This window comes from Amblyomma mixtum, chromosome 9, assembly GCF_055824585.1.
Source record: "Amblyomma mixtum isolate Tamu chromosome 9, ASM5582458v1, whole genome shotgun sequence".
NCBI lineage: Eukaryota > Metazoa > Arthropoda > Arachnida > Ixodida > Ixodidae > Amblyomma > Amblyomma mixtum.
The window spans coordinates 72,899,998-72,925,631 of record NC_143020.1 but is presented as its reverse complement, the minus strand read 5'-3'; the positions used below and the strand labels follow the sequence as shown (position 1 = coordinate 72,925,631).

Below are 25,634 nucleotides of genomic sequence, written 5' to 3'. Positions count from 1 at the left end.
ATTTAAACCAACTTTCGTGTATAAAGAAACCCCACCACCTCTTTTTCCAGAGCGAAATAAACCCATGTGGTTGTAACCGTCAAAATGATAAACTTCAGATTGATTCATATACCAAGTTTCCGTGAAGCAAAGTACATTAAATTCCCAAGAGAGCTCTTCTAGATACAATGCTAATTGGTCTCCCTTCTTTCGGAGACTGCGGGTGTTCAAGTGAAACAAAGATAGTGATCTACGCACCCAGGCATTCTTTAAGATGTCTTCCTTAAAGCTATTAGAATCACACATCCTTCCATTCATGGCGTGAGGTCAAGCGACACAACGTGTACATGGAATGAAAACATGTGATCGGTACAGCCGTTTAACTGCCCGGCGAGAAATCACCATCTCATTGCACTCCAGCATTATCACTTGATTGTGCGATAGGCGAGCTCGGTGTCATGCGATCCACATCGGCCACCGACTTGATATGCAAGACTGTGGTTGCCTCGGCTCGACGGGCCAAAACCTTTCCATTGCTTGACCACACAAATTTCCATCCCACATCTTTTTTGCGGGAGTTAGCAGCCCCGAGTAGCTTCTTGTTTTTCCGCGTCAAGTGTTCATTTATGTACACCGGTTTAGCCGTTCCTTCGAAACCGAGCTTTTCAATCGTTAGCCGTGTCTTCCTGCTTTGGCCAAAACCGCATTACGCTTAGTTCTGCGCGTGAAACGGACAATTATGTTCTTTGCCCTTGAATTTGGTGCATCAACTTTGTGACAGATATCAATGTCATTGTCATCGATTACCTCATCCAGCTGTTAACCAATTTGCTTGACGACTGATATCTCATCACAACTCCCAGGCAAACTCTTGATTTCCAGACTATTGAGCCGGTTATACTGCTCAGTTTCATCCAGCTTATCCCGCAGTTGTTTGTTTTCTTGTTCAAGCATCTGGTTTTTCTCAAGAAGCTTTCTAATTTCCAGCTTCAGCTCTTCATATCTTTTTGAATTTCTGTGACACCGTCACACGCATCCAAGCAAACCTTCACGCCTTCTTTCAGAGACCGCATCTCAGCTCGCATCTCTTCGAAATTCATCCAGTTGTTTAGCAAAGTCTTTACCATCTTTTGTCATCACTGCAACAGTTGACACTCAAATAGCAAATATAGCACAATATCACTTGCTGTGTTCGGCAGCGGTGCACAAAGGAAGGAGGGAAATGAAATTCAAAATGTAACTCACCTGCAAAAGCAAGCGTAAAAAAGTTGAGACCCTTATTCCGAGAGCACTGCCACCGAACTGAAGCGACTGAGGGCGAGATGTCCGGTCCTTATTAAGGCGGAAGCCTTTAATGTCTCATCGTTGTAAGCAGCAGTTGTCGACAGAAAATGTCACGCTTTTCAATTGGTGGAAACGGTCGTGACGTCACAGTGCGCGATTTTCAAACCGGGCCAATTGTACTTTGGCTAGTAACCATGCAACCAATTGAAGGGATCGTATAGTGATGCTCCAAGTAAGTGGGACTGAGCTTAATTAATTGCTTAATTACCCAATTAGCCTAATTAGCTTTACTAGTCAGGCCATATAAATAAATAAAACCGATTAAGAAATTGGTAGAGATCAGGAATCGAACCCCGGTCTTCGGCGTGAGAGACGAGCATGCTACCCACTCCGCCATGCCTGCTTTTTTTTTTTTTGCCTGCTCGATGGTTTGGAATGAACAAAGGCGCGTCTAGTGAATACGGTGTCTTCACTCACTCTCATCCTCCTCCATTCCCTTCCCGCGAGGTTTAGGTGTCCACCGACAAATGAGAGACAGATACATTTCCTTTCCTCAAAAACCAATTTACTGACGAGGGAGGCGTAGAACCGAATGGGCGATGGCGTGCTATGGACTCCTTGGCAGCGTTGCAAGACGCTGTCGCGTTCCACTCTTAGTGGCATCAGTGACCACACTTTAGGTCAAAAAAGCGCCCCCCCTGAATTTTGTGAGACGGTTACTGCGTAATTTCCTTTCCTCAAATACAATTTTCATTTTCTTCATTACGGCTCCTCTTTATCTATCTTCTTTCACTTCCACTTCCTCCCTTCCTCTACGGTGCGGTTCAGGTGTCCACCGAGATGACACAGAATTACTGCGCCATTTCCTTTCCTGAAAAAGCGTTGCGTTCAAAGGGCAAGGCATCGCGCTGAACGGGTGGTGTTCCGTGGACTCCCTGGCAGCGCTACAACGCGCTGTCGCGTTCCACTCCTAAAGGCGAAGCTTAAGCCTCATTAATTAGCAGCTAATTAGTATTCAGGCATTTATCAGTAATTAACCATTAATTAGTGATTTGTCATCACTTAGTAATTAGTACTCAATTATATGTGACGCCACCGGTGTCACAGAAACAGCGAAGGTGGTGCGGAAAACGCTTCCGCCTCTACCCACTTTAGACAGTCGAAGTGCCCCCTGAATGTTTTAGTTGGCGATACGCAGGTCTTGTACGCAGCTTTCTTGAGATAGAAGCAACGCCGTCACCGAAGAACGCAGATGCAGGCGGACAGAAGGCTGCAAAAGCAAGCGTAAAAAAGTTGAGTCCCTTATTCCGAGAGCACCGCCACCGAACTTCTTGTTTAACGATAGGCGGGATCGGCTGCGGCGATAGCATAATAACCTATAGTGCAGTAGCCAGCGAAGCGGATCTGTTCGCACCACCGCTGGTTTGAAACCCAGTCACAATATTTTTTTTATTTCTGCATGGGCTGTTCCTTTGCTAGGTTTTGCCAAGGTCACTTTCTAGGTCAAGCTTCACCCAAACTCGGGGAGCCGGTTAGAGCTGGTAAAGCAGGGCTTCCGCACTTAACCCCCACATGTTGCAGGGCAGTTCGGTTAACAGTTACGTCCCCTTCCTTGAACACGATATGTCAGTTCATTTATCTTCCCTTCCTTTCAAAGATGTTTAACGAATTGTTAGGCAAAAAACTCGCAATCTTTTCATACTGCTATATTTTTATTTATGACTTTCATACAACATACTCAGCTAGCTGTAGAAATCAAGTTTAGTACAAAGAGCAAAAAGAAAACATGATTGTTTAGCTAGAGGCCTGTCACGTGCAGTGTTTAATTTCTCAAAATAAATTCAATGAAGAATAAAAGATATTACATAGCCTTTGAAGGCTCACAGCCGAGCGGTTATAATCGAACCTCATTTCTAATTCGCTATCCTTGGAGATTGTGATTAGTAAGCCTTCTGGCCTATAATCACATGTCTCCAAGTGAGTTCTTTTGTCTCCTTTCAGGTCAGGTGCTGGAACGAAGGCAGTGGCTGCCAGTATGCGACCGCTGCTTCAGGGGTCGCCCAGCATTTCCTGCGGGAATGTGAACACCACTCCGTCTGTTGTCACAAGTGCTCGGCCACCGTTCTTTGGAGAGACGTGTGCACGCATCTCCGGTCGGCCTCTTTCAACACTTCGACGACCGTGGCATCCGAAAGCGAAGTTCCGGCGGCTCAAGCGGAGGAGGCAGCATCTTTCACTTCTTTCAAAGGAGCCTTTGGAAGGCAGGCGGGTGAAATCACAGCTTGTCTTAGGTCAATGGCTGTTGATATTAACACACATGGAGATAGATTAATTCATATCTCTGATGGCATAAACATGCTGAAGGAGACACTGCGTCAAGAACTAACATCTTTAAAGCGACAGAAGCACGAAGAAACAACGTCCTCCGACGCTGAACTCATATAATGTTTAGCCACCTGCTGGGAGAATGTTAACACTTGTCTGAGAATTATAATAAGCGCAGAAAAAGAAAGTGAGCGATAAATTCACCGGAACTACAGAAGACTTCTCCCAGATCGCAGCCGGCATTGAACAAGTCAAGGCTGAATTGTAGGAAAGCGTCCCAAAAATATTGCAACCCATCCCCGATGTGCGTAGAGAGTGTGCAGTACAGGTGGCTATGTGCGAGTTTCTTGTAGGCGGCGTGAAGTCGCTTCAAGACAAGGCGATGAAAGTTGGCTGGGCCGAGTATGAATGCGAGAAGGCGTACCTTCGCGGCTACTGCATGTCTCCTGGAGTGCAGATCTCAAAAGTCCATGGAAATCTGTTCGTAAGCGTGAAGTACACCCTGCACAAGGGCGACATGGACGACGTTGTTAAGTGGCCTTTCGATCACACGATAAAGTTGAGCGTCATTCGTCTGGCAGGAGGTGCCGAGCTTGTGCTGGACGTTCAACCAGATCCACGTGACCCAAATAATCAAAAGCCAACCGCATCGAGCAACCATTCTATTCTCTTTTATGCACCTTTTATCCTCACACGTGGCATCCGTCACGGGTACGTACAAAATGACCAGCTGCGCATGAAGTTTGAGCTGCTGTCTTGAATAACTTTTAAGCGCGGACAAGGACCACCTTTTACAATTTCGTGTCGGTGAAAGCCCTTCTATGTTCCATTTATTTTTTTTAACCAATTTACTGGGGACTAACTTTACGTTACGTAGAAATTCGTCTAAAAGCATTAGTATGAAGGCTTTGATTAACAATGACTATCAAAACACCTGCTAATTTTCTTGACTCCTGATCCTCGGTTGTCCCCTACCATGATAGGTAAAGTACAAATGACTAAATAAACAAGGGAGTGATTACTCATTGGCATCCACCCGAGAGCAGCCATACAATATACAGGGCGGAGTAGGTTTTGACCAACTAAATAAACAAATGTTATTCCCCGTCTCACTGCGATTGTTGCGTGCTTCTTGAAACAGTTTGGTAAAACAATAGTGACCGCTTATTGCCGACATTTCTGAATATTTTCTATTTATCCGAAAAAAATACAAAAAGCCTTCCTTCGTTTGCGATGTACACCCTTCCAATTTTTAGGGGTATCACGCGAGCATCGGCCGAGCAACTAGCCCAGGGTTGCCGCACGCGCACGAAGACCAACTCACGATGGCCGTCGTCTGCTAGGCTGTTCCAGGAGCTGCACGCAGCCCCCGACCCTTTCCTTCGATCGTAATACTGCTGTCATAAGCGCAGCGGATATTCAGGAGAAGCCAAGGGCCGCCGAGTTGCAACGAGCGTTGCTCAGCGTTTCTCAAACGAACTTTGCGATCAATCTTTCGTTTGCTCTTGTTTTGCTTGCAGTTGTTTGCTGATATGACTGTGGCTCGCGATTCTGATAAGCGGAAGATAAAAACTGCCAGGTGGTGCGGTACGCGAAGCAAAAGGCCTGGGGCTGCGCGCAGCTCCAGGAACAGCCTGGCAGACGATGGCAGCCGCGGCCTGGGCTTCGTGCACGTGCTTCAACTCTCGGAGAGTTTCCCGATTCGGGGCGCTGATCACGCGAACGGTCGATGCTCACGTGATACGGTTAAAAAAAATTAGAAGGGTGTACAGGGTTAGCAATGCCTCCTGCAATCCGGCAGTACACGCTGCTTGGTTTCTCCCCAGAGCTTGACTGGAGGCCTCTGACCTTCCTCAAGCCTTTTCCAGCCAACGGAGTGTGTCTGGTGCGAAAGAAGAACGCGCTACTGCCCTGCATGCATGCGCTGTGTGAGTGTTGCTATCAACAATTCGGCCAGGATAGCTCGTAGGAGTGTCCTCTGGACGCCAAGGGCTACGAGGAGGATGACTCATGGACTTCTCCGCTGATGATCTGCTGAGAAGACAGGTAAGCGTGAATATTTATTTGATATAAGCGAAAGAGCGGCTACAATGCACATATGTGCACACTCATCAGCGATAAACGCTTGCCCAATTCTTAGAGGCTGAGTTCCATGTACGCGGAAACTCACACGAAACTCGAGCATTTAAATGCCTCATCGTTGTTGACAGAAGTTTGTCAGCAGAGGTGTCACGCTTTTCGGTTGGTCGAAATGGTTATGACGTCAGAGAGCGCGGATTAGAAGTAATGAGGTCACCCACGGATGCCTGACGCCCTTTTTAAGAGCATACAACTGATAAAAAAATAGTAGTCGTCTTTTCTGAAAGGGAGCGTAAGCTGTCCGTGGGTGACCACATTACATACATCATTACTCGAACAGAGCCATGGAACGAACTCATCGAAGCAGAGAGAGAGTCGTGCTGAAGGAGCAGTCAGTCGGCAGGTAGTTGTAATGTGTAGTCAAAGTGTGTAGTCAAATAAACTACTAGTACAGCACGAACATTCTGGCAGTCACTGCCAAACAGTGCGCCAGGAAAGACTTTCACCTTGCTGCACTTTAGACAGTCAAAGTGCCCCCTGAATTTTTTTTGCCGTATCGCTTGCCTTGTCTGACGGATCTGCCAAGGTAGATATCTGCACTAACAGAAAATATCGCTCGTCGCCCGGAAGTCCCCCCTCCCCCGATTAGCCATTCAGACACCCCCCCTGGCAGTTTCCGTGTCACATATAGCTTTTGCCTCAACAAGCGCGCCGAATGGTCGTCGCCGCCGTTGAGGAAATATTTACTCTACTGTAGCTGTGAGGCAGGCCCTCAACATATAAATAATGAGAACAATCTGCTTGTCGGTTACGGAGGGATAACATCATTTGGCGGTGAGAGATGCGCACCAAGCCTTGATCCATCGTGCCGCAGAAACAGCCGCGGCGCGTACTCAGTTCAGTGGTGCCGACCCTAGGGATTTATCCCCAGAGCTAGGGGTTTTTTCTTTGCGTTTAGGACCTAGTGTCTTTTTTGTGAAATCGAGAGATTTTGAGAGGCCGTACAATTGCTACTTTAAGCGGCTTAATGGCAGGTGTATCTGATTATATTGCGCTTGGAACAGAAAAAAACTATGAAAAATGCTAATTACTGCTCCTTCATTTTTGGTGTTCTGCCGAGCCGAGAGAGGACGGAAGCAGCTCTGCAACGCGAAATTATCGGCTGCCGCACAGGGAGGAAAAACGAAACCACATGACTTTCAAACTGTTTAACGTGCGTCCCATCTCTGGAACTTCGAGTGACTGCTCCTCTGCGAAAGATTAAGTTGAATTTTGACTTGTAGTGCTTGGATCAACGCGCTACGTTTAAGCTCACCGCTTACCTTCACCGTGTATATGTACTGCAAATCAGATGACAACTTCTGGGCCAGGAGACTTCGAGGAAGGCGAACCAAACAGAAGGAGAGTCACTATAATATATCCCAGAGAATTAGTTAAAGTTTTCCGTACGCGTCAGTATCGACACTGCACGCGTGTTTACGTTATCTCGGCATACAGTACGATTTGTGTCGTATGTGTTTTTATATGAATAACGAAAGTGCTTCAGTGCACCGTTTTGAAAAAAAAAATAGTGCTACAATTGTTCGCATTCTCCACGTATGCTAGACCGATTCAATTAAACGCGATGTTCAACCTAAAAAACATATTCTTAGATGTAAGGAATCGTTTTCTGATTTTGTAATTTCCAATCCTATGTATGCAGCATTGCTGTATAACTATAACAAGATTATTTTTGGATATATCAGTTTCTCGTGATGTCAATTCTTAGTCGCTCCAACTACTATTTGACGATCTTTGATTGCGACTATGCTAAAAAAAAACTGTGCTTAATAAAAACTCAATATGTGCGATGAGATACGCCATTTAAGCGCTTCTGAATGTTCTCTATGAGGCGAGAAGGGTGTTTTCACGAATTCAAACATTTTAAGGCGGAATATTTTAATGCCTCATCTTTGTAAGCAGGAGTTGTCGACAAAAATGTCACGCTCTTCAATTGGTCGAAATGGTCGTGACGTCACAGTGCGCGAATTTCAAACGAGGCCAATTGTACTTTGGCTAGTAACATATGGTTCCCCGAGCAGTACAGCCCCGTCTGTTCTCTCTGTGGGCACCAAAAGGCAGACACACCGCACATCCTATACTCATGTACTCAAGACAAGCCATTGCACAGTCTGCAGCTCTCTACCCAATCTCAGTGGGAGGCCGCGCTGCTCAGCTCGGACCCGGAGGTTCAACTTCGAGCCACAGAGCGAGCCGAAGAGGTCGCCGAACGACATCGTCGGTCGGCCACCTGGCGTCCGGCCTAGAAGAGGAGCCCACCGCGGGGAGGTGAACATGACCTCAACCCGCGCCTAAGACCTCTTCTCTAATAAAGTTTACCTCCTCCTCCTAGTAACCATGCAACCAATTAAAGGAATGGTACAGTAATGCTCAAAGTAAAATAAATAAATCAATAAATAAATAAATAAAACCGAGTGCGAGACGAGCATGCTAACCACTCCGTCATGCCAGCTCGATGGTTTGGGATGAACAAAGGCACGTCTAGTGAATACGATGACTTCGTTCACTCCCATCTTCCTCCCGTCCCTGTCTGAAAAATTAAAAAAGAACAAAAAAATTAAGAAAAGGATAAAAATTTTAAACAGAAAAATAAGAAAACTTAAAGAATAAGTTAAAAAAAGAAAAAAAAGATATAAGGAAATCAATGTAAACCAGTGCGCAAGGAAAGGCTTTTGGACTTGCAGCACTTTAGGGAGCCAAAGTGCCCCCTGAATTTTTGTCTTTCTGTCTGCCTCTTAAAGCAATCCTTAAAACAACCCTTAATGGTGTCTGAATAAAATACTTACATGTGTTGACGGGGCTTAGCAGACAATGCCAGCTCTTTCAACTTGGGATCAACTGCATTTATTTTCTAAGGGCTGCATAGGTTCTTTGCGCGGAAAAATAAGCCGGCTGAAAGAGCAGCTCAAAAGCCGGTGCGATGAAACGGGAGTCGTCTGCAGGAAGTTCATTTTAGATAGAGGGGTTGTTGTGACTCTACCCCCCCCCCCCCCCCCCCCCCACTCACCTTTGTGTGTTTATGCCACAGCAGTGCGGGGTTGTGCTGCAGTGGTGCTTCTCCGAGTACGCGCTCCCATGCGACCACCTGGAAAGAAAGCCGGCACCCGACACGACGGACGGAGGAGTCTAGACGACTCCTTTCTTCCACGTGCCTCCACTGCGGCGTGACTGCCACCACATGTTTTCCAGACTTAAAGGGGTTGTGAAAAGGAAATGAAGCAGCCCGGTTTTAATTTTTACTGCTTCCATAAACATTAGACATGCTGATTCCGAAATATTTCGGCTCAATATTGAGTCTGCATTTAATAAAGCCCGTTCGAAATCGCTGCCTTTTTCGCTCATGAAACGACCATGCGACTCCGTCTGCCGGCACACGCATTACTCACTACGTCATCTTAAGATCTTCAGGAACGTAGAGATATCTTTACCTTTCGTTTGCCCTAAAATATTAGCTTTATAAAAATTTCAGAAAGTAAAGCAAAGTTTTCCAATTATTTGCACACGCAATTGTACTACGTTAACCTGCAGCACGTTGTCATAGATCGATCACTGACCTGGGACCGGTTTCGGTTTTGTTCTTCTTCTCCATCCTCCGTGGCTCCAGTATCAGCGAGTCGTATAGCCTTGTTACGTGAACCTATCTAGTTGATGTTTCTTGACAGCGGTGGTAATTGAGTCAGAGAATCGAGCTGAGCAAGGTCAGCCCATCTCGATGACTCTCTGTTTACATGAACTCTATACGAACGAGTCGGCTATCGTGGCGCGCATCGGCTCTGAGCTTCTGTTCTTCGCTGCAGAAAAATGCCCTCTCCAAGCGTGAAAAATGATTAGGCATAATTTGCGGATGGGGCTGCGAGTCAACCCACCCCTCGCGATGGAGATGAAGACTCGAGTCCACGACCGGGTTCGGGAGGTTCACGGTCGGTGCTTCCGCAGGCAGAGGTGTCGCGCGCTGCCGCTGCTACTTGCCGGGCGCGCGACGCGCCGTTGCGAACGGCGTACCAATGACCGACAGAAGCTCGCCGCCTGCGCCCAACCGATGTCAATGACAGGCCGCACGCGGCGCGTCGCACTAACAGAATAAGAGCTCGCAGAGCGCCAGCGTCAATGACTAGGGGCGCGTTTCTCGGGGCCGTCCTGTCAGCTTAGATGCCGGCCGCCGGCGTCAGGAAAACACGCTAGTATTATTTGTTCAAGTTCATAACAAGTCCTGGGATAGACTAAAGCCCAAAACGAATCATTTTTTAGGATCGTTGGCCAATGCCGAGTTGCTGGCAGTATTGATCGAATGCTGCGATACAAGCAAATTTAATCCCATGGCTGCTTTATTTCTGTCTGGTCGCGGCTCGCCTGGCATCTGCTAGCTCCGCTGCTGAAGCCGCCGTGTTCTGTTGACAACAGAAGCCTCTGATTGGCTGCTTAAGATTGCGTTTGCTGTAGAGTTGAGGGGGACGCGCGCTGGGAAACCAAAATTCAGTTTTTTTTCGCTATTCAATCAACCCAGATGATGAAACGAACCAAGGCATACTATAGAAAGAAGGGTACGAATTCGAGATAAACACGTCGTTAAAAATTTTCGGAAAACATATCACGACCCCTTTAATAACGCGAAAATTTGAACTCACCAAAGCAGAGCCGTACTAGAGCCATATTAGCCATATTAATTGACAAGCAGATGAACACAGACAATTTGAGGTGCATTACTTACGATACAACAAAGTTAACAAGGTTTGGTTTGGTTTATTAGGGTTTAACGTCCCAAAGCGACTGAAGCTATGAGGGACGCCGTAGTGAAGGCCTCCGGAAATTTCGACCACCTGGGGTTCTTTAACGTGCACTGACATCGCACAGTACACGGGCCTCTAGAATTTCGCCTTCATCGAAATTCAGCCGCCGCAGCCGGGATCGAACCCGTGTCTTTCGGGTCAGTAGCCAAGCGCCGTAACCACTAAGCCACCGCGGCGGGTAAAGTTAACAAGGCATAAGCATTCACAAAAAAAAAATTGAAGCAGTTTGTACGAAATGGTTGCACGGTGTGTGTTTGTGAATGCTTATACCAAAGTTAACAAGGCATAAGCATTCACAAACACACACCGTGCAACCATTTCGTACAAACTGCTTCAATTTTTTTTTTTTTTCCACGAGCCATAAGTGATCGGAATAACGTAGATCCATCAATTCGGAACAGTCCATCAACTGATATTTTTGCTTCATTACTTGTGAATCAGTTATAAGAAATATCGTTAAAAAAACGATGTCATTCCTTTTTTTTTTCTTTGGAGTTTTGTCTGTGATGTAGTACTTTCTTTTTTTAAAAAATCTATAGATAATACGAACAGCTGTATTTTTAAACCCATTCTTCCTTTTCACGATGTTATACCCTGTTATCCAAACCGCTACAAGTTGTTGTTATCCGTAACATGCTGCCAAACCTATCTCAATCTATTGCCTTACATGTACTCGACAATCTTATTTGTGTCCTTCCTGCAATAATCCTGGATTGGATTGGCAGCACCTTTAAATAAATAGATAAAACTCACCAAGATTAATACAATGTCGCAACCATTATGTTTTAGCGAATATAAAGATTGGATTCGTGTTTAATTGGGAATGAAGGACGGCTTTTATTTTTCGCATCAAACTGATACAATCAGAAAGGGACCAAATAGGCTGTTACTGTTCTTTTACGAATTGTTTCGAGAAACACGCAGCATTCGCAGTGAAAATAAAAGTAATATTTTTTTAGTTAGTTATACTTTATATATCACGGTAGGGGAGATCTGAGTTTCAGAAATAAAACAAAATTAGAAGTTATTTTTGTGCATTGTCTCTAATCAAAGCTGTTGGGAAAGGAGCCTATATACCAGAGTTTTCAGAGGAATTCCTACCTAACGCAAAGTTACTCCCTAAATAACTGAAGAACGAAGTGGAGAGTACGAGGTCGTTCAGTGACAGGAAGTTGTAAGGGATGGCAGGTGTCCGCGCTCAGGTCTGGTTCAAGGCAGCACTTCCAACTTAATCCGAAGCTGGTCATTACCTATGTACCCGTCACGGATGAGATCTTGGAGTGTAATGCAAGGAAAAGAGTAACGAGGCTCGTTGTTTGATGTGTGCTTTTCAATACCTCCGTAATCTGGCTCTGGATCAATTTCCCTCACAAGGTCTTCCATTCCTCTCGGATGAATTACGCTCATCCTGACCTTGTGCTTGAAAGGCCACTGGACTTCCTCGTCCATGTCGCCCTTGTGCAGGGTGTACTTGAAGTACAGCCCTGCAGATGTTATGCCACAGACGAAGCAGACTCCAGGAGACATGCAGTAGCCGCGAAGGTACACCTCCTGGCTGTCATAGTCGGCCTCGCCTTCCTTCATCGCCTTGTCTTGAAGCGACTTCACTCCTTTTACAAGAAACTCGCAGTGCGTCTCTTGTAGTGCACTCACTCTACGCACTTTGGGAAAGGGCTGCAATGCTTTTTCAACGCTCTCCTTAAATTCAGCCTTCATTTGTTCAATGCTAGCTGAAATCTGCGACAATTCGTCACGCGTTCTGTTCATTTTGTAGCTGAGTGTTTTTTCCACGGTTTTTAAAGAAGCGCTAACTACTTCCCTGCATGTGTCTAAGGATTCTTTGAGTTCAGCCTTAGACGACGCCATTTCGTCGTGGGTCTGTCTCGTCAAAGACGTTAGTTCTCGACGCAGTGTATCCTTGAGTGTGTTTATGCCATGAGAGATTTCGCTTAATCGGTCCCCATGCATGCTGATATCAACAGCCATCGGCCTCAGATATGCTGTGATTTCACCCGCCTGCCTTTCGAAGGCTCCTCTGAAACAAGTGAACGATGCTGCCTCATCCGCGTGAACCGGTGGAACTTCGCTTTTGGTTCCCACGGATGTTGAAGTGTTGCAAGAGGCCGACCGGAGATGCGCGCACACGTCTCTGCAAAGGACACTGGCCGAGCACTTGGGACAACGGACGGAGTGGTGTTCGCATTCCAGCTGTAAATGCCGGACGATCCCTGAAGCAGCTGTCCCACACTGGCAGCCACTACCTTCATTCCAGCACTTCACCTGCAACGATACAAAATAATTCACTTGGAGAGATGATGAAGCTGGGTATAGCGAATTGGAAATGGGTTTCCATATTGTGGGCTCTTTCGCGGGCCTGTGAAATGAAACGGTAGACGCTACAGATATTTTGAAAAAGAATCAAGTTCTCTATTCGCACCTTAAGACAGAACGTGCATCGTTCGCGATGTTCGCTATGTTCTAACAAAATCATAAATAAGAATATTGAAGTGTGAAGAAGAGATGAAATGATGTGCCTAACCATTCGTCGAACATCTTTAAAAGGATGCAGATTTTATTTTGAACCGACACACGATGTTCGAGGAAGGTGTGTAAGTTTCCACCGAGCAGCCTTGCAAGAGGTGGAAAGCCACGCTACTTTGTTCGTTGAAATAATTATCAGTCGCTAAGCCAGCGTACGATCTAGCCTTAGCTGTAAGTTTTGTCATTTTCGTTTGCACGAACCATTTACATGGCAACGTATTCAACATAAGAAAAATAGTCTGACGCCACTTGGGATCTCCTGCGTCAAGTAGTTCGGTCGCAATAAACTTCTCAAGATCCAGGAAGTTATGGTATTGGAGACCAAAGGTCGTCAGTATGGATTCCTTTTATATGCTAAGCAAGCTTTGATTCGACGAGTAATTTTATGCTTCGTAACACGCTGAATCGTTTGATACCGCTTCGATTATTCTACGCCAATTAGGTGCTTCACAATCTTTGTACCAATGGTACCACTCAGTGGTCCAATTTAGCTGTTTGCCCACTGGGCTATTCACAGGAGAGCGAAAGTATAGTAGTATATGCACACTTGTATGCGGCACTTGAGTGCTGCGTATAAGTATAGCTCGTTGCTATGCAACCAGTTGTGTAAATGATAAGGTACCTGGCGATGCACCACTTGGTATCTGGCGATGTACCACCTGGTAAGTGGTGGATACCTATCATGGTTACGTATTATGGCGCCATGTTGGTCACGTGACATGCAAATTTTGTTTGTGCAAACGGTAACCATCGTGGCTGGCATATTTAGACAATGACATTGTGTTGCATACTCAATCGACCTTGAGTAGTGCGAGTAGTAGAGCTAACGCTATAAAAAACAAAGGCCTGTCCGCTATAACTTTGGTGACGCTCCAGCACGGCATATTAGGCTGCATCGAAGAGCTTCACGCGATGGCGCCATAGCGGCGGCGTTAAGCACATACTCTTGAACCGCGCGCGAACTTTGAATCTAAGATGGGCTTTTTCAAGAACAAGCTACGCGACGTTCTACACCGTGGGGAGGTGGAAACGGCGAGATGTCGGCATCGTGCGACTTAAACGCAAGGCTTTCCGTCGTCCATTTATGCACGTGCTAACCAAGGGAGAACTGAAGCAGCCAACTGTGCGAGATAACTCCTGCCTGAGTGCGATGCAATATGATGAACTAATACAGATTTCATAACTCTCTTTGTCTCTCGGTGGAAAGCAAAATCGGTAAAAAGAGGATGTTTCTCTGATGGTTGCTTGTAGTGTTTCTTGCCCGAGTTTAAACGGTCTATAAAGTAAGATTTTGATTCGACAGATTAAAAAATCACACTGTTCTTGAAGCACACTGGCAGCATCCGCAACGTCAACGTTCTACGCCCGGTCTCGGCTAAAGCCAGAATGCTGTGTTTCAAGGGTCATTGAAATACCCGCTGTTTACGACGAAACTTTGACGGTCGCCAGGTTTGCTTCGGGGCTAACCAATGCACCACGCATAACATCTCCACCTGTTGATAGCACTGGAGAGTGAGGAGATATTTCTTCTCTCCATACTAGCTCTTTTAAGTGCAAGAATATCTCGCAGAGCGTCTCAACGCTGGGCAGCAGAGAGCATAGCTAAGCGTGTATGTTTGCTTAGAGAAACACGTAGTATACTACATAAGTTGACAATAGGGAGTAGTCAATGACGTCACAGGGGCCGCCATTTTACCTTCTGGGGAGCACACCGAATGGCTGCAGGCGCGTCTAATGGGATCATCACCCCCTGTTCCGGCCTTCACTGCTAAAGCTACGTGCTGAGCATCAAACTGACGCCCATGACCTCACGTGAATATACAGGAGTTCGTGCGTTCATGGTGATCCGGCGCCCTCGTTATTTCACGGATACAATTCGTATCCGACGTTACATTACACTGAAAAAGCGGATCAACATCAACAGGAATACTTTACGGGTCTCTTCCTTAGCATACCACTTTTTTACGGTCCTCCGATGGTTGCAAAATGCTTACACATACGGGGCGCTCGGCTCTGCAGAGACGAGCAAGCGATAAGAAACAAAAAAAAAGAAGCCCACGCAACTCTACTCCTTCACATTGCCGCTTACCTCCCTTCTCAGCAGATCGTCAGCGAAGTCCATAAGGATGACGTCATGCTCCTCGCAGACGTTGCCGTCCAGAGGACACTCGTATGAGCCGTCCTGGCAGCACTGCCCGTAGCAACACTCGCACAGCGCATGCGTGCAGGGCAGCAAGGCGGTCTTCTTTCGCACCAGACCGCAAGCGCTGCACACTCGATTCGCTGGAAGAGGCTTGACGAAAGTCAGGGGCCTCCAGTCGAGCTCTGCGGTGAATCCCACCAGCGTATACTGTTGGCTTGAGGGAGGCATCGTTCACCACGTATGCGGCCGCCGCGCCGGTCGCATCAGGAACTGCTGTTTCCGCCCCCTCAGAGCGCGCTCTTATCTTCTTCGTGGCGGTCGTCTAGGCGACAATCGCGACTGCCTGAGTTTCCTCTCCTCTGGAGTGCAGCTTTCAACCGAGATACCACACGTGGAAATACACTGCCGTTCGCTTGTCATGAAACGACGCTAGGGTGGCTTACAAGGGCGTCCGCAGAATTTTTTGCAGGGGGGGGCCCATTGGTTGTTGGCGCCGGAGGGGGGGGGGGGGGGTATATTCGTAGCGAAAAGGCACTATTTGCGGAGTAAATTTATTTATTTATATATAAATAAAAAATAAGTAAAATACACACATGAAAGAAAATTACAAGCAGCAAATTAAAGCGCGGATTGTAGAGATACATTGGAGTTTATCAACAAAGAAACAATTAAAATTAATAAAAATGCAAAAAGACACTATCAATACTCGAAGTGCTCAGTCTTACTGCATACGGGTTCTCGACTCACCCGAATTGATGACCAGCACACAGCGCAATATGTTCACAAACACGCAACTACAGTCACTCAGTCAGTCTTCCTTGAACAGCAACTGTAGGCGCCTCGGATTTTTCTGGGCGAATTGCGTAGTTACACGGGTGATAAATTCATTTCTGTGCTTCATTACACGCTCTCAGTGCACAGTCATCATATATATTGATTGGAAAAATGGTTGAACGAGTACGTTGAAAACAAAAGATGACTATATATACAACGAAAACTTATTTACAAGATAAATGCACGCTCGCAGCTTCATACACCTCGCTCCATCTTGCTCGCGCATCCGCACAGTCGAGCAACCGCACACACACTGCTCGCCGCTCGTCGTTTTCTCGTCCGCTGTCTTGGTTGTTCTCACCTTCGTTGACAACCCGCCACTAAAAACACCGAAGCACAAACACAGAGGCGCGCACACGTGCAAGGGCTTACTTGCCACAATATCCACGAATGCGCACTTTTGGGGTGTAAGGAACGCCGCGCGACATCCGAGGGGAAGGGACACCCGCAACTAATTCGGCCGGAAAATTTGTTTTTGTGCTTTTATGGGGTTCAGAGCTCCAAAACGACTCAGGCTATGAGGGACGGAGTAGTACAGAGTTTCGGATAATGTCGACCACCTGGGTCTCTTTACCATGCACTGACACGCACAGTACATGGGCGCTGTTGTGATTTGAGGCCCAGCCAGAGGTGACAGGCGAGCCAGGCAGGCGCCATCGGGCTGCGTTGACCAAAGGCGCTGGTTTTCGGAGAAGACGCAAGGAACGCTGGTGTGGGGGCGCCTCTGGAGACTGCGTCGCCGTGAACAAAAGCAGCTAATCCCCTTTGCCGAAGGTTCTGAAAGCGGCGCTTCTACCGCACCGAGCTCTCCCGTGGATCGGAGGAGACAGCGAGCGGCGGCGGCGCCAACTCGTCGCCCGCTTGCCCCTGAGCAGCCCGACAAAGCGGGGGTGGACACGGCTGATTTGTCCTTCCCCCCTCAAGAATTCATCGGTGGCCGGCGTACGAACGTATCATGATTATAGCGAGCGACCTGTGCCCTGTGCACTGTCTGCCTCCGTGTCGCTATCTCTCTAGAGATCAAAGAAACAGACACCCATCTCGAAACACATGCTCGCCGGTGCCGCTGCATGTCTGCAACAGGTCGTCCTTCAGCAGAGCTGGCGGTGGCGTGGTTTGAAAACGGCGGAACGACGCGCGCCCGGACGCGGCATTTCGCAGATGTGACCAAGCGTCGAAGCGGGGCTGCTTTTACCCTTTTGGCTGAGCGCACCACCGCCCCTGGCGTGCGGCCATCACTCACGGTTCGAGTGAGTGATTTTCCAGGGGGGTGCAGCCGCCCCCCTTGCCCCCCCCTCCGGACGCCCATGGTGGCTTAATAAACTGATCGGAACCCAGTCAACCTTGGATATCCGTGGTACGTACGATTAAGATTCGAATTCCATTGCCGGGTGGGGATGTCCATAGGGCATGTCCATATCCGGACATACACATCGGAGATTCGGAGTATATCCGAAGAACGTTCGTTATCGGATGGCTGGCGGATATCCGCGAACGGATGTCCCACGGGTATCCGTGAATATACCTGTAGGGATTTGAACATCACATACATATTTTGTTTTTCCTCACATAAAAAAAATTAAAAGAAATTCTATGTTGCAAACTACAAACTCAGCCGTTGAAATTTCTATACCGGAAATTAGTTTCATATTCGGATTAATCAATTAACATCACTCGAATACGGTGGTGATATGAAAGGACGTGAACTAAACTAATTGCTTGACTTGTAGCTTGTAGCTTGTGACTTGTAGCTTTTCCCGTGTTCCCATTCAGTGTGTAAAAATAATCCTTGATGAATATCTATCGCCCATAATGTTTGAAACAGGAAGATAATATTTTAGCAAACATCCTTTTTACTGTAAAGAACAGATTTGCGTCTATCTCAAAAGAAATGCGCTGAAACTTCCCCCCCCCCTCTCAAAAAATAAAAAAAAACTGCGAAAATAACAGGTTAGACTTGTTCTGCAGACGCTTACGCAGGACTTGCAATGCCAACAGCGATAAGAAAACTCGTATTTCTTTGATGAAGCACGTTTAATTAACAGTTTACTGGGAAGATGGAATAGCGGAGATGCTGCAAAGATCAGAAAATTAAAGAATATTGTAACGTGGCGGCCAGCCGAAGAATGAGGCGTGGTGAACGATGGATAAGAGATGATTTTAATGGCCCCTGGCCTAGCGCGACCGCTCCGTCCCGCGCCACTGCCAGCTTCGTCGTCTTCGTCACACTTCCCGGGGCCACCGAGCGATCGTCCCGATCGGTGACGGAGACGCATAAATGGTGATGAGCTTCAGAGGATGGTGGGACGGAAACGAGAAAGTGGTGAGGTGCTGGCCGCCACAGTGGATGAGATGATCGAAGGATGAGTCCCGGTCCACGAAGCATCCGGGCCGGAGGGTGCCAGGAGCGGACGGCCGAGGTCCGTGGACGCACCGGACGGCAGGGGCAGGGGGGCGGTGTCTTCACGTGTGGGTGTGGGCTTGGGTCTTGGGTCGGTCGGGTCTCGTTTCGGTCGGGTCCTGGGCCGTCGTGTCTTGTGGTCCGGGCGGGGGACGGGGCTGGGGTGAGCGGCGAGGTCGGTTCAGGTCGGGCGGACTGGGGCATGGCCGGGCGGCGCGGACCAGGCACTCACGGGCGACGTCCATGGCAGGCGCAGTACACCGAAGCTCCGGGACTAGGATGGCGATGAAGGGACCCCAGCACCTCCACCAAATGTAACGTGGCGGCCAGCCGAAGAATGAGGCGTGGTGAACGATGGATAAGAGATGATTTTAATGGCCGCTGGCCTAGCGCGAGCGCTCCGTCCCGCGCCACTGCCAGCTTCGTCGTCTTCGTCACAATATTTTGGGAAGTACTCATAACCATCCGTACTGTGACAAAATCTTTCAAGCCACTATCATCTGGTAAACTCATCAAACATGGGGCCGCAAAAAGCTACAGCTTGAAAGGTATTGAAGCGCAAGAAATCGTCAGAGGTGGACACTTCATTTTCTCAAGTGGGATTCAAAGGACATTATCTGCAGTCTGTCATTTTCTACGCATCCGTTCTTCTTGAGATCGTTGAGGTAGAAATAATCAAAATAATAGTTACAACGCGTTACTTGAAAATTTTGGCCTTTCATTCTCGTTTCAACAAAGGGCCACAGATCTCAGCACGCGCTCCGCACCTCCTTTTCGGTGAATGACGCACATCCTTGCCTTAAGCGCGACTGGCCATTGAACACAGCTGCCGATGTCACCTTTGTGCAGAGTGTACCTAATGTGCACTGTCACAGTTTCAGAGAGTTTCTTTATAATGACGACAGGACAAATGCAGTAGCCTCAGAGGCACACCTGTTCGGTGCCATATTCTGCCGCCCCTGTCTCCATGACAATGTCCTGAAGAAATTTTACGGCTTTTACGAAAAAGAAACAGTGATTCACTTGCAGTCACCTATGTCGGGGAACACTGCTAAGGAGATACAATCTGTTTTGACTGTCTTCGCTTGATCCTTGATTTCTTGTATGGTAGCTGAATTATGCGAGAAGCTTCGCTCAATTCATCTTCAAGTCTTCTTTCTAAATTGTTTGTGTAAGTGTAAAAAGTGCTAACCGTGTCGCTGCATGTGCCAAGACACTTTTTTTAGTTTTTCCTCAGACAAGTTCTCATCCTTTGTTATTGTTGTAGCCACTATTTCTCGTCTAACAGTGTTTATGTCGTGACAAATTTCTTTTAATCTGTCGCCATGCCTGCTAATATCAACAATAATAGGCCTAAAAAATGCTGCGATTTTTTCTGCCTGCCTCTCAAAGTCGCACTTGAATGACAAAAGCGCCGTTTCATTCATATGACCAGGCGGTACTTCGCTCCTACATGGCAGAGGCGCCCACGTGTTGTCACGATGCCGATATACGGTCAGCGCACACGTCTCTAAAAAGAACGGCGGCAGAGCACTTGGGGCAGCGGACTTAGTGCACGTGTTCGCATTCCCGCTGGAAATGTGGGCGATCCCTGCACCAGTGGTCGCATACTTGCAGCCACTACCTTCATTAAAGCACTTGACCTGAAAAGAGACAAAATAAGTCCCTTTGAGACATGTTGCGACTATGTGCCGAGGGTCTTGCAACTTTCTCTAGGGTAGGTGAGTCGGAAATAACCGCTCGGTTGTGGGCCTTTGATGGCTGCGGAATATTTGTCATTATTTTTCTTTGAATTGATTTCGAGATATTAAACGCTGCACGTGACAAACATTTTGTAAGACAATCACATTTTATATTTGCTGTGTGCACTGAGTCTCCATTGTGTATCTTGGTCACTTTTTCGTACGCAAGTAACGCACAAAAAATAGTGGTGTCATACACACTGAAAATTGTTTGCGTAATCACTCATTGCAAATTTTGTAAATAATGAGAAATTAACCAGCTGATACACCGTGTCATAGAAAAGCGGGTAACTTATCATCGAGCATCCCGGCAACAGGTGGGAGGTCACACTCTTTGGTCCAGCGAAGATTACGACGGCCTGCCCCTGATAGCCTTGGCGACGCTCCAGCACTGAACTCTATAGGCTGCATCGAGGAGCTGCAGGACAACTTCCAAGCGGCGGCTTCAGACACCCACGGTAGAACGGCATGCGAATGCTAAATCTAAGAGGAGTTATTTCCGAACAACCAAAGCAAGATGCGCTTCTTTTGCACATACATTGTGCTAGGTAACTATGGGTCCGCTTTTGGTTATCTGATTACTTTGCAAACACGATGAAGTAATGAAAAATTTACTCAGTAACTATTTTTTCTTCTTCGGGAAAAGGTACATTGCAAAAAAAGGGGATGCTTCTTTCAAATCTCAGTATGGTGTCTCTTACCCGAGCAGACACAGTGGTTAAACCGAGCTTTATCTTGCAGACATCTTTTTCACAAATTACGCCCCTTATTGAAGCACGCCGGCACCATCTCTCAGGTGAATGTTCGAGGCTCAGCCTTAGCCAAAACTTTATTCATTCTTCAAACATTATCGAAACATCCGAGTTTACAACGAAAAGTTTTATACTTATCTCTCAAAGCGGCACTGCAGGTCCCCACTGTTAGAACAGGGGCCCAATACATTTTTCCTGCTGAGATACTACCAAAGGTGCCTAGAATTTCAAGTTTTTGAGCTGTAGGCGGCCTCATTAATTTACGAATATGGTTTAGGGGGGTTTAACGTCTCAAAGCAACTCAGGTTATGAGGGACGCCGTAGTGAAGGGCTCCGGAAATTTCAACCACCTGGGGTTCTTTAGCGTCCACTGACATCGCACAGAACACGTACCTCTAGAATTTCACCTCCATCGGCAAAAATGTTGAGAACACGAATGTTCTCTCAAAAATAGAATTTCACCTCCATCGGCATCCCGCGGCAAAGAGGCGAGTTCAGATTCCTCTTCACTGCACCTTTAAGGTAAAGCCGCACCAGGTCGAGGAACATGCTTACAGTAATGCCGCAGCTGTTTTGAAAGAGAGTAGTTTCGTGTTGTTCTATTGCTTCACTGGAGGTTGCTAGAAAAGCTGGTTGCGGCAGAGAGTAGTAGAGGTCATTGAAGTCTATAGAGAAAACGTCCTAACCTTCAGGGTGCTCTTGCTGCTGGTAGCGCGATACCTCTTCGGGGTTTCTGATAAGAAATGGGTCTTCAATTGCGAGCACCGACAGCGATTTCTGCAAGTAACCGCTCACAATCTGCAGCCAGGTGCCTCGCTCGGAGACGACTACACGAAAGGGAGAAACTTCTTTGTGGGTTTTCGCACAGAAGAAGGGATTCGAGGACAGCCCTTTGTGATTCTTTATATCTGACGCCAACTTTTCCAAGCCTGCTTTTCGGCACAATGCTTCAGCTTCCTCCTGTTATTTATTTACCGCTCTTCCCTTGACTTCTTCAAAATTCTCTCGTAGTGCCTGTTTGGCTTTCTGGGAGCATGTTTCATTGGCTACTACGACGAATCCGCCTTCTTTGTCGGATAGAAGAAACTTTGACTCACATTCTCTCAGGGCGGATACAACCTTGAAGGTGTTGATTGCTTCGCTCGTGCAGGGCTCTTTGGGCAGCGCATCGACGCCTATAGTCGGATACAACTTAAGTCTACAGTGAAGCTCCGCCCACATTCAGCCTCCGCGCACAGAATTCCTCCACGACAAAAAAGTAGTCCGCTGCTGAAATGTTTCTTGTTATGTAAACAATAAGATCATCAGAAGAAAAAAATTTTGAGCTCTAGGATTTTCACACGTGGATTGTTTGATATAGTCAAGCATTAAAAAGCTGATTTCGTTTAAAATTGCGATTGGCCAGCGGAGTAATACAGGACGCCGCGGACCACGGCTCAGTGTTAATAACTGCTGTTTTTTTACGTTGTATCCTACTATAGGTGTATGACGACGTTGGTGTGCTCTCCTGTGGCTTCTGAGGCTGTAGTCCGGACGATGCTCAGGGGCTCGGTTTTGTCCAACTGTAGCGGAACGCAAACCTTTGGGCCAAGGCTAAGAACATTCCTAACGTGGTTAGCAACGAATGGGTTTCCTAGTGTTCGAACTTCTTGGGTACGGGTTGGTGGGCGCATCTTCCTTGGGATGGCAGCTAGTATCTGCCTCCAGATGAACTCACATGTCCGGTGCGCAGACTTCAGCTTTGAAGGTATAGCGGCGCTCGTAGCGACGAGGGGGGTATGCGCTAGCGCAAGCCGTGAGCAGGAAATCAATGGAGAGACGAACTTGCCTCCAAGCTTCTCGAACGCTCCAAGCTTTGCCCAACCACATGCCCATTATCCATCCTTCACCTGCATCTTGTTGTTTTCATTTCCTCATGTCACCCTTCCCACAGGCATCGTTCTGTGTTAAGACTTTTATAACTAAATTTATAAATTGGTTTTTGAGGAAAGGAAATGGCGCAGTATCTGTCTCACATATCTCGGCGGACACCTGAACCGCGCCGTAAGGGAAGAGAGGAAGGTTGGAGTGAAAGGAGAAAGAGAGAAAGAGGTGCCGTAGTGGAGGTCTCCGGAATAATTTCGACCACCTGGGGATATTTAAAGTGCGCTGACATCGCACAGCACACGGGCGCCTCTTGCGTTTCGCCTCCATCGAAACGCGGCCGTCGCGGTCGGGTTCGAATCCGGGTACTAGGACCCGGTAGACGGGCGCCTTACCACTGAGCCACCGCGGCGGGTAAAAACGTTTATAGCTTGTAAGATTTTATTCCTTTTATCCGGCCCTTTACGCCACCCCTGACGACTCAGCTGACAGTTTGCCTCGAGACTACTTAATGTGTGTGCTCCTGTCGAATACACTTCAGTTTTAAGACCGCGCCTGTGTTCTACGTTCCTATCTCCTGTGTTTGCGCGGTTCCGTTTTAAGTAGTGTTGAAGGTGTACTGTGCCCGAGAATCCTGCAGGGTCGACATAACAGCCATTTTTACAGAGCAGCGAGGTGGGACTCCCGCCAAGCATTCCGCTGGAATTGCTTTCGTAATCCGCTAAAAATCCACTAAGTAATTTTTAAAACAAGAAAAATATCCGCTAATGTGCATTGCGCTGCTAGATGTAAAAAATGCTTGCTTTGCGGCCTCTGCATGGCTTACAATTGTAAGGAGATGCAACGTGTCACAAGTATGATTCGAGCAGGGTTGCGCAGCGGCGTTCGAAGCGGCGTCTACTTCTGCGGGTATCATATACAGACTGTTGAGAAAATAAACTCGCGCAGTAGAATGCTTCTCTCAGGCACACGAGTTCGAGTTTAGCACAGGTATGGCAGTTGGTCGTCAGACTTATTTTGTACAACACCGGGTTTTCTGGTTGGTTTGGTTTATAGGGTTTAACGTCCCAAAGCGACTCAGGCTTTGAGAGGCGCCGTACTGAAGGGCTCCGGAAATTTCGACCACCTGGGGTTCTTTAACGTTCACTGACATCACACAGTACACGAGCCTCTAGAATTTCGCCTCCATCGAAATTCAACCGCCGACCGGGTTTTCTTTATCTTTACGAAATTGAAACACAAATCAGGCAGTTCTAGCTCCTTGGAAGTCCCACAGTTTCACTGTGCTCCGGCACCCACTAGGAGAGCGAGACACTAGTTTATGAGTTTATATTTGGGTTTATGGGCTTTAACGTCCCAAATCACGTCCGGCTATGCGGGACGCAGTAGCGGAAGGCTCCGAATCATTTCGACCACCTCGAGTTCTTTAAAGTGCACTGATATTGCATAGTGCACGGGTCTTTAGCATTTCGCCGCCAGCGAATTGCGACCGCCGCGGCCGGGAAAATTTGTTTTGTTCGATCTTTTTTCTTGGGATTGGTTTCATAGCGCCAGGTAAATTTTAATTGTTGAGGAAATAAAAGGCGCAGTAACGGCCTCACTTCTAGGTGGACATCTCAACCATGTCTTGATGACAGGGAGGAAGGTGTGAATGAAAGGAGAGAAATGTGTGCCGTAGTGAAGGACTCAGGAATAATTTCGACCACCTGGGGATCTTTAACGCGCCCGGAAATCGAACAGCACACAGGCGCTTTTTAGCATTTCGCCTCCAAAAAAACGTGGCCACCCTGTGGTTCGGTTTGAACCCCTGCACTCGGCTCAGCGCCGTGCATGCTAACCACTGAACTAGGTCTGAAATTCTTCTATTCAAATTCTGCTGTTCAAACAGACTCGAAACTTAAGCCCAAGTCTTTCTGTATCTTGTAACATTCCACCGTTCCGTATCAGATTATTGTGTCAACCCTGTGGGGGAAGTACACATGGTGAGCTTTAAATTGTTCACTGCATATTGAAGGAGAACAGACTGCTATTCTCGTTCACTATAACACTATCAGGTTGCGCCAATATAAAGTGAGCCCACTTAGTGGTGGCAACACAGTCGTCAGGCGCTTCCACTCTTTCCTGTAGCGATCACTCGATACTATAGCGCGAAAAAAACCATGACGCCAGAGAGGTAGGTTAGGTTGATGTTGTGATAGTTGTAACGACGCTCTACTGATTGTAGAGTATACGTAATTTATTAACTATTTTGGGCATTCATGGCTACGTAGCAGAGGGGAAATTTGTATGGGATGAAAAAATTGCGTGCCACATCATGGCTTTTGTTTGTATTGTTGTTTTTACTAAACAATGCGTGTTATTTTAACTCCAGCTAACAGACGGCGCAGTGGCTCATCGCACTAGCAAGAACGAAGTCCGCGTCGGCACAGAAGGTGGCGACCGGATCCTTGCTAAAGGGGCCCAGAAACACAATCTTAGTTGACTGTTTTGCCGGTTGATCGCATACAGTGAGTTACAATGGCACTATTAGCGTCGGTAATATCGCGTATATTTCGTTTTTTAATATATTAATGTCCTCCCAAAAACAAATTCATGGCTCTGATGGTGTCCCCACATAGTGGCGGGCTTTAGCATCGGATATGACGTCACCCGGCGCGAGCTTGATCATTTAACAAACAGTAAATATAGTGCAAATTGTGTGAATAAATAGAGGCACATTTTGTCACCTGTCTGTGTTTTATATTGTATCAACAAAAACGACTTGTTCGTTTTAGATAAAAGCCCTGCGGAGCAAGCAAAATAAAAGTACACCACCAGGGGCTCTGACATGGAAACGACGCTGCC

At 47.2% G+C, this 25,634-nt stretch overlaps 1 protein-coding gene across 2 annotated transcripts; it reads right to left on the bottom strand.

Annotated features, from left to right (window-relative positions):
- Nucleotides 1-2,005: 2,005 nt before the first annotated feature.
- On the bottom strand, nt 2,006-15,514 carry LOC149329704 (uncharacterized). Of its 2 annotated transcripts, none has more exons than XM_089559591.1 (2): nt 15,145-15,514; nt 2,006-2,533 (listed from the first exon to the last, which is right to left on the bottom strand). In XM_089559591.1, exons 1-2 carry the CDS (start codon nt 15,424-15,426, stop codon nt 2,444-2,446), a joined length of 372 nt encoding a protein of 123 aa, XP_089415717.1. In that variant the 5' UTR covers nt 15,427-15,514; the 3' UTR covers nt 2,006-2,443. The 2 variants fall into 2 exon arrangements, with proteins under 2 accessions (XP_089415717.1, XP_089415716.1); XM_089559590.1 differs by lacking the exon at nt 2,006-2,533 and adding an exon at nt 10,841-12,794 and having other exon boundaries at nt 15,145-15,493.
- Between the last annotated feature and the right edge of the window lie 10,120 nt (nt 15,515-25,634).